Consider the following 9,681-nt stretch of genomic DNA (forward strand, 5'->3'; position numbering starts at 1 on the left):
TCCTTTTCTCTCAGATGCTAACATTATGATGATGTAGAAATATTTGTTTGCATCCTATATGATGAATTATTGGTTTGTATATATCAATATACCCATGCGGATATGAATCTAACCCATTACAACATTCATTCAGTTACTTCTTTTACCAAAAAAAAAACATTTAGTTACTTTGAATTTTACGCTGCAGTTATTGCTTTTTGAGATTTAGTTAACCAAAAGAAAAGTTTGTTTGTGCTATCTTTTAGTACTTGTCTTTTCCAAAAAACAATACTTTATTAATTTTTTAAAAATATATATATATATACATAAAATTATTTGCATTTTGGTCATTACAATTAATTACACATCAGATTTATGATTATTAAATATCTTTTGCTTATCATTTTAATCTTTATTTTTCTATATCTCATAATGATTTCAGATTTATTTTTATAAATTCAAGTTTTACACATAAAATTAAATAAATAATTTATAATATGTGAAAACTAGAATTAGACAACAAAAATATTACAAAAGAAACATAATAAAATATATTTTTCAAAAGCTACATGAAGACAAAAATTATGACACACACATTTAAAATATTACAAAACGCTAATGGTCTCTAAAATTTGTTTTGAAACCTCCAAAATCTCTAAAATATTGTCCAAACAAATTTTTTGTAACCAAAAATAGAATATTACGGAAATAATTTTAGGGAGTAATGTGGTATTTCTCTTGTATTTTAATATTTCCTATGTATTTTTATTGATAGTTTTATATTGTAGCGTAAGATTTGATTAATTAATATTGTTGCAATATGTTTTATATATGTTTTAGTTATATATAAAAGTTTTATGAATCTACATTAACTATGAAAAATATAAGAATTATAGAGTAGATTACAAATAATTTTGAAGTTAAATTTAAAGTTTTAGTTTTGGAGAAGAACACCTTGAAATTTCAAATATAAAGTTTTGCATACTCTAAAAATCTTTGTGGAGATGCTCTTAGCGTCTCGGCTGGTTTTCAAGATCTTTGGGGATTAAAGAATTTGACCCAAATATATCCCAATTAACAAGAGAAATAAATGTCTGAACTTTGTTAATTTTGCTAGTAGAATAAATTAGAATAACTATCTAAGACAAACTTGAAAATTGATAGATTGATATCAGATCGCCTATTGTTATCATTAATAAGAAAATCACAAAATAAATTATAAAAAGAAAAAAAGAGAAGAAATTTTTGAGCTTGTTTATTGGAAAGCATAACAGAATTACAATTAAAAAAATTCCTTCAAAATGTTCTGAAGGAAACAAATTTTTCTTGTAAATCTAGTTTTTTCTCTTATTTTTAGTTCTTCTAATTATAGTTTGATTAATTTTACTTTTATCATCCGCAAACATAGAATTTAGGGATGATAGTTGTGATGTTTTACAAGAATTAAAAAAATAGATTATAAATTATTTTGTACTGTTTTAAATTTCTAAAAATAAAAAAAAAATAGTTCTTTTAACATTTTTGACTATGAGCTGTGTTGTAGATGAATAAATAAAAAATTCTTTATTTAAAATGAGTAATATATATAATAAAATAATATTAAAGTGTATACACAAATATATAAATACATTTTTATTTTCTAATTTATATTTACCAACTAGTATCAAAAATTATCTATATAAGAACTTTAAATCAAAATATTTTCTATAAAAAATTCCTTAACCATTAATATATTTTTTATTTATTTATCAAACAACAATTTTTAAAAACTAATATGAATATTCATAAAAAAAAAATATCATCAAGCGAGAATCACGAGTGTACATATAGCCCCCACTCGCCACCCTCCAAAACACATACACATAAACTGACACAGAAACCACAGATATCTTGAAGCGAGAATCTCATGGACTCGTCTCAAAACGATGTCGTATACCAACGGCTTCTACAGCCTCAGCTTTCTCCCTTGCCGGAATCCAGCAACGGCGAGTTAGAGAGAGTGCTTTCCGACTTGGAAACTCCCTTGTTCCGCCGCCTACGTAAAGCCACCATGATTGAATCCAAACTCCTTTTCAAACTTGCTGCACCAGCTGTCATAGTGTACATGATAAACTACCTCATGTCCATGTCTACTCAAATTTTCTCCGGTCATCTAGGAAACCTAGAGCTAGCTGCTGCTTCTCTCGGAAACACAGGAATACAAGTCTTCGCTTACGGTCTCATGGTAACAACATGATCTTTAGTTATGTTATATACTGTTTTGTAATAATAATTCTGAAGCCTCCAACTTTGAACATATATACGTTACGTAGCTAGGGATGGGGAGTGCAGTGGAGACGCTTTGTGGACAAGCGTTTGGAGGGAGAAAATACGACATGCTCGGCGTTTATCTCCAGAGATCCGCCGTGTTGCTCACGCTCACCGGCGTCCTCCTCACCGTAATATACGTTTTCTGCAAACCCATTCTTCTTTTCCTCGGGGAGTCGCCCGAGATCGCTTCCGCAGCGTCTCTCTTCGTCTACGGCCTTATCCCTCAGATCTTCGCCTACGCGATGAACTTCCCTATCCAAAAGTTCCTCCAGGCTCAAAGCATCGTTGCCCCGAGTGCTTACATTGCAACCGTCACTCTCTTCGTTCATCTTCTCCTAAGCTGGCTCGCTGTGTACAAGCTCGGGTGGGGTTTACTCGGAGCGTCGCTCGTGCTGAGCTTCTCGTGGTGGATCATTGTGGTGGCTCAGTATGTTTACATCGTGACGAGTGATCGGTGTCGTGAGACGTGGAGAGGGTTCAGTGTTCAGGCGTTCTCGGGGCTACCGAGTTTCTTCAAACTCTCTGCCGCCTCCGCCGTGATGCTTTGCCTTGAGACTTGGTATTTTCAGATCTTGGTTCTTCTCGCCGGACTCCTCGAGAATCCGGAACTTGCTCTTGATTCTCTATCTATTTGGTAAGTCTTTTCCAAAAATATTTTCTTAATATAGAAATATTTTACTAGTTCTTGTTATAATCTAGGAAGATAAAATGGTTGGCAAGAAAAAGAACTAGGAAAAATAATCTATAAGAAATTTTCATTCCTTCTAAAGAAAGCTTTTTGTTAACAAATTTTAATTAATATTTTTTTGTTATTTCTTCGTAAAAGCAGATGAACAATACTATTCCATTATTCTAGACACAATAGTAAAATTATTTCCTTCTAAAAACCTTTTTTTGTTAACAAAATTTTAATTAATACTTTTTGTTAATTTCTTCGTAAAAGCAGATTGATAATATTATTCCATTATTCTAGATAATAGTAACACTCTTTCCTTTTTCTTCCAAAAAGACAGTCATACGTAAGCTACTTTATTCTATGCTTTGCTTTGGCATACCTGCCTCTTGAACGGAACCAAACATATATTATTCCGTTATCTTGAAATTCGACCAAATTAATACGTTGGTTATAGTCTTTTCCGATGGATGTTTTAGAAATGATTCGTCAATTCTTTTAGTATTGCCAATTAGGTTGAAAAGAACGGAACATAACTTCTGTAGGAGTACAAAGTGAAGTTTGGTTGTAGATATGAAGGTTTTGTTAGTTGCGAACGATTGATCGAACGCAACCTTCCTTCATTTTTGCCAATAAAGCTTTTATTTAAGAATTCTTGAACATATTTTTCCCATTTTTTGTCTTCATCTTCAATATTAGTATTTTTACGGGAAACTTTTTATTTTTTTGCGAAAAAATAATTCCTGTAGTTTTGACTATGAAATTATTTACTTGGAGTGTCGTACAAAACATTTTTTTCTTCGTCTTTTTGTCGGTTACCTGCATCTTTTTCTTTGTTTTGTACTATATTATACAATAGTTGAAAAACTAGATTATAATACAATAGTCTTTTTCTTTATCAAAAAAAATACAATAGTCTTTTTAAGTAGATTTTTTTTTCTTTTAAGTAGATTTTTTGTTTACCATGAACCTCTTGCGTTCGAGGGTGCTTTATCATTTTTCATTCGTCCAAAGTTCTGTTTTCTCCATTACCAAACAGAAAGAAGTTAGACGTAGGCATGGGACATAAATAATTTTAAATAGTTAAACTTACTATTTCTATTTGACTCATTTAAAACGAGTATTTTGTTGTAAAAATGAGTATTTGGCATATTAAGTACTTGTCAAAATTTTGAATATTTGCAAGTTACTTAACTCGTTCATTTACTTGCTTAAATTTTTTACTTAAATCTGAATTGTTTGATTAATTAAATCTATATTTATATTTAAAATATAAAAAAACTCAAATTACAATATATTTTAGATTAAAAGTTAGATTACTAGGCCTAATATTTTAATAAATATTTATTTTATTTTTAAATTACAAATCTCTATTAATTTTTTTTGTAAGAACATAAATGTTAACATTTATATTAATTTTTGTTTATAAAGATATAAATATTAGCCATACATACTTAATAGATATTAAGTATAACTATAATATGGAAAATGAATAGTAAATAACAAGTCAAGTAGTTTCAAAAGTAAAAAGGTTTTATATTTCATTTTTACTTGCAAATAATAAAAATAGATATTTGTTATCAGATTTGTCGATAATAAGTAGTTACTTTTTTAAGCTGAGTACGGAACAAATAGCAAATACAAGTATCAAATACTTATAATCAATCCTAGTAGAATCCATTTTGTTTAGAGACTTGTACCAAATCTTGATCACATTGCACCATTTTTATGTAGAAGTTAAATTTAATTTTTTTATAATATTGTATTCAGGCATGCAATGAAAATGATGGTTCATATAGATATGTTTTAACTCAGATTTGCTCTTCTTTTTGTCAAAGCAGTTTTCACTATATTATACATATTTTCTGTTAAACACGATATTACATACTCTATATCTTTTTAAGATAAAAAATATTTTTAAAATGATGAGTTATAAAAAACAATTTCAAAAGATGAATTATAATAAATGTTAGTGGTAAATTATTTTTTTAATCTCAAATTTTCTTAGTAAATAATTTAGAAATCATTTGACAACACTTTTAATATTGTTATTTAATAGGAGCAGTGGCGGAACCAAAAATATTTTTGAATGGGATCATATTATAAAAATTTAATAATTAAAAATTAAATGTACTATTATTATAACATAATTATTAAAAAAATAATAGGGACATATAAAAATGTATACATAAATTAATGGGGTCAAATGCTAAATTTTAGTTAGATATTGTAATAATTTAAGAAAATAATACACTAAAAATTCCCCAATTTTACTGGGGTCACCTGACCCCACAACCTCCTCTCTGCCTCCGCCCCTTAATATGAGCACATAACAATATTTTTGTAGTACAAAGTGAAGTTTGCTTGTAGATATATTAAAATTAAGTTAGTAGCGACCAATTTTGACACTTTTGCTGCTCATAGTTTTATATGAAATTTTACAGGGTGTATTTAGTTTAGTATTTAAAAGAATTTAAATATTGCATTTATTTTTGCTCATTCTTACTATATTTCGGTATCCAGCATGACGATTTCTGGATGGGTGTTTATGATCTCTGTTGGATTCAATGCAGCGATAAGGTCCGTGCTTTAAAACTCATGTTTCCTCCGTTTCAATAATATAAAATTAAAAATGTCCTATCTAAAAGTATTCCACCAAAATATATAAGTTCTTGCATTCGACAACCACTCAAATATGCTAAATCACCCTGAACATGATCTCTCTTTTTTTTTCTCTAACTAAACTTGAGTAAGCCTCTAAAAATTGATGCTATTGATGTTGATTCAGTGTAAGAGTGAGCAATGAACTTGGAGCTGGAAATCCTAAATCAGCAGCATTTTCTGTAATCATCGTTAACATTTATTCGTTGATCACATGTGTGATCTTAGCCATAGTAATTTTGGCTTGTCGTGATGTTTTGAGTTATGCATTCACCGAGGGTGAAAAAGTATCGGCTGCAGTTTCTGAACTCTGCCCGCTTCTTGCCTTAACACTTATCTTGAATGGAATCCAACCAGTTCTTTCCGGTAAAAACTTTTTTTTTCAAGACCTTAATATTACAAATCAAAACAGATGAATGCTGTTTAAGAAAAATGTGAAAATGTCTATTCAAGGTGTGGCGGTTGGTTGTGGTTGGCAAACGTTTGTGGCAAAAGTTAATGTTGGATGTTACTATATTGTTGGAATTCCTCTCGGGGCTCTCTTCGGATTTTACTTCAAATTCGATGCCAAGGTAAGATAATTTTATGCTCATTCATTTTAAAACTCAAAAACTTATATTTAGTTATTCATTTAGTTTATCCAATGATCCTCGTACTAATAATGTTATTAATAAAATTCTAATCAGTAATCATACCCTTCATTTTTTGTTGATGTTTTAGGGTATATGGACGGGAATGATATGTGGTACGCTTATACAAACCGTTATTTTAGCGTGGGTCACGTTTAGAACGGACTGGACAAAAGAGGTAACTATGCGTTTTTCTATGTGTTCATTAGTTCATATCTATGTTTCATTGATTTGAAGAAAATTGGATGTTATGGTTGTTTTAGGTGGAAGAAGCTTTTAAAAGGTTGGACAAATGGAACAACATAAAACTAGAAGTGGTTCCCGAATAATGCAAGTCGATGGAATTTGATGACCAATGAACCGATTGGATCCATTGGTTTAATGAAAATCGATTCAAATGCTCAAGATAACCGATGAGCTGGTACCTTTATTTTTTGTTTGGGCAACGGGTGGGATGTACTATATATAGGACATGTCTTTTATCTTTGATTAATATCTGTGCATGCTTGCTTTAAAGTTAAAACTAAATAATAAGTTGGTAAGGTATGCCAAATTAAAATGGCCATTGCTTTATATATTTGATTGCTGTCTCTTTTTCTTATAAATTACTGACAACTTAAAATCAACTGATATTTTGTTAGATTAGGTCATTATGAATCATTAATGTTCCTCTTTTGAAAGAAGGTGCAATTTGGTTGAGAAATTTTGAGTGAAAAGGTTGGAAACTAATTTTTCCTATAAAATGGGCCTAAAGAATGTCTGGCTGTAAGAAAACTGAAACTAGGATTTTCTAAGCTAAGTACCCATATCATAAGTTGAGCCCAGTTCGTTTGCGTTGAGAAAGACAAATATTGAAGTTTATATTCCTAAAGTGAGGTTATCTTCTATGCGCACAATGAGTCTTTATATGCTCTATCCGCCATAGTTAATGTCGAATTTCCTCCAAATATCAAAGAAAAAATCCCACTTACCGCATCTATTGATAGTAGTTCAAATTCTTTTCTATATAAGCTTCTATCTGGAATTTTAGAAGCCATGTTTATCGTGTTTAATAGAAAGATAACAAACTAGTATTATTTAGCCAAAAAAAAGGATAACAAACTATTATAAGAATTTGAAATATCCAGGCCCGTTCCTTTTCTAAAGTTGGCAAAACATTAGCTTTAAGACACAAAATATAAGCAACTTTCTTTTTTTTTTTTTTTTTTTTGTCACTGAAATATAAGCAACTTTCTAAGAAAACTATATGTAGCTAAAAGAAAACTATATGTAGCTTTGACGGTTAAACAAGAGAATTTAGTTTTCTTTATATTTTGTTCAAACCACACCACAAACATTTTTATATTTTTTTCACTGGCCGTTTAAAGTACAACTATGAAGGCAGCATTTTTTGGTCTAACTTTGAGTTTCCTAATTTTGGGATGGCATGAACATAATGAAAAGGTTGAAAGACAAATTCTTGTTAATTAACTAATTGTCATTTTCCACTAAAAATATAGAATCTCGATATGTTATTCTCATAAAACCTTAATAAACAAAAAGAAGAAGATCAGAATCACTAAAAAGAGCTATACTCCTAATAAATAACTGAACAAGACGTACAATAATGGTCGCCACGTTACACTGGCGTCCTTTTTTGTGAACATTGCCTGCCACTGAGATGATGAAAGATGCAATTCTTTGATCCTAATGCAGTCCCCAACTTTAGTAAATCATAAGTTCCGAAAAAAAAACTTTAGTAAATCATTCAATAACGAGAGAAGTTAGCAACCATCAAGCGTTAGTACATTTAAATTTTAATAAATACAAAACAAAACCACGGTGGTCGGAGACATGTCTTTGAGTTGGCTACTTTTTATTATGTATTTTTTTCTAATTCACGTGGCTCTCAATTATTAATCAAAATATCATCTGTACCAATTCATATGGTACCAAAATTTATAAATCGAATTAACTCAACACTTCAACAGCATTTGATTATCCAATTCATATGTTTTGTTTTGTTTTGTTTTATGATCCTCTCGATATTATTTGAATTTATTTATGTGTCATATCCCAAAATTCATTTTTTTATTAAAAAGGTGATATGACTTAGTGAAAGTGATGACATATCTTAATTCTTATTATGACATGTCAAATTACATTTATGAAATTTTACAAGTTGGTACCATTTTAAAAATATAACAATAATTTATATGTATCTCCATTAAATTAAAAATAATAATATAGTTATAGATATATAAAAATTTCATATTATCTAAGAAATGAAAAAAAAAATGTAAATATTTCTATTTTTAAAACAAAATGTGAATATATCTATTAATTAAGTGTTCAGATTATGATTTAGTTAATTTGTATGAAAAGGCTAATCAAATTAGTAAATTTATTTGTAAGGATCACCAGAAAATTTGTTTTTAAAAAACTTTAATTGATTCATTGATTTAATTAATAAATTACTTTATACCACTTAAGTGTAAATATAGTTCATTTTTATGAAGTTAATTAATAATTAATCTGTTATTTTAAAATGTTTAACTCAAATAAAAAACTAAAATCTAATCATAAATGCAATATAAAATAACTAAAATGTATTTTTTAATAATTCAATCTAACATAATATAAAAAATAAAAATAAAATTGATAAGCCAAGAGAAATATAACTTATGAAAATTTATATTAAAATACTCAAAAAATTATTAGAAAACGCAAAAAAAAAAAAATCTTTTTAAAGAAAAAGAAAATTATTATCACGCAGAAAACCTCATAAGATTTGATTGTGTCGAGAGGATATTGAAATTTGTTTTATATATCACTTTAACTTGTGATTCAGAATAACGAAATTATAGGAAGAAATCATGACTTGTGTAATAATCGAAAAACATGGCTCACATAAACCCTTTCTCAAAAAACATACACATAAAAAACATGGCTCACATGTCACATGTGGTACACGAAGACACACATCATCATTGCATGCTTTGTTGCTAAATCTGAAATGAACTCAGTACATGAAGACACACATCATTAAGTCTTGTATTTTAAAATTTAATTAGTTTGAATTTTAAAGACAAGTGTACTTTGCAAATATCTTAAGAACTAAAAAGATTTATAAAATGAAAATATTCAAAATGATAAATATATATATAGATAATTGAATTTCAGATTAAAATATCCTCAAAGTCAAACATTTTTAAGATATATATACTATAAATCTGAATTAGAAAGCAAGCTGATTAAAATTAAAGATCAACGTAAGCCCGAAAATATGTAATGTGATTTGTGGTCGTCACATCCAAGAAATCCAATCCCCACCTCTCTCTCAAATCTCGTTGGCCACACATGTGTCGAAATCAAATTAAAATTAATTAATAAAAATAACACAAATAGTAATATATATTTTGAAAAAAAAAGGTTTGAAGTGTCGTTGCC

General features: G+C 28.7%; 1 protein-coding gene across 1 annotated transcript; it reads left to right on the forward strand.

Moving 5' to 3' along the window:
- Positions 1-1,817: 1,817 nt before the first annotated feature.
- On the forward strand, positions 1,818-6,829 carry LOC108859579 (protein DETOXIFICATION 40-like). Its single transcript, XM_057011081.1, has 7 exons — positions 1,818-2,203; positions 2,292-2,923; positions 5,486-5,542; positions 5,751-5,989; positions 6,077-6,195; positions 6,344-6,430; positions 6,516-6,829. Exons 1-7 carry the CDS (start codon positions 1,886-1,888, stop codon positions 6,579-6,581), a joined length of 1,518 nt encoding a protein of 505 aa, XP_056867061.1. The 5' UTR covers positions 1,818-1,885; the 3' UTR covers positions 6,582-6,829.
- The last annotated feature ends 2,852 nt before the right edge of the window (positions 6,830-9,681 follow it).

The sequence above is a fragment of the Raphanus sativus genome, chromosome 5 (assembly GCF_000801105.2).
Source record: "Raphanus sativus cultivar WK10039 chromosome 5, ASM80110v3, whole genome shotgun sequence".
Taxonomy (NCBI): Eukaryota; Viridiplantae; Streptophyta; class Magnoliopsida; order Brassicales; family Brassicaceae; genus Raphanus; species Raphanus sativus.

Excerpts from the sequence above, each read along its gene's own strand:
- LOC108859579 (XM_057011081.1), top strand. The coding sequence starts at position 1,886 with ATGGACTCGTCTCAAAACGATGTCGTATACCAACGGCTTCTACAGCCT. Across the intron at positions 2,204-2,291 it reads TCTTCGCTTACGGTCTCATG|CTAGGGATGGGGAGTGCAGT; the intron begins GTAACAACATGA and ends TACGTTACGTAG. Across the intron at positions 5,543-5,750 it reads GGATTCAATGCAGCGATAAG|TGTAAGAGTGAGCAATGAAC; the intron begins GTCCGTGCTTTA and ends ATGTTGATTCAG.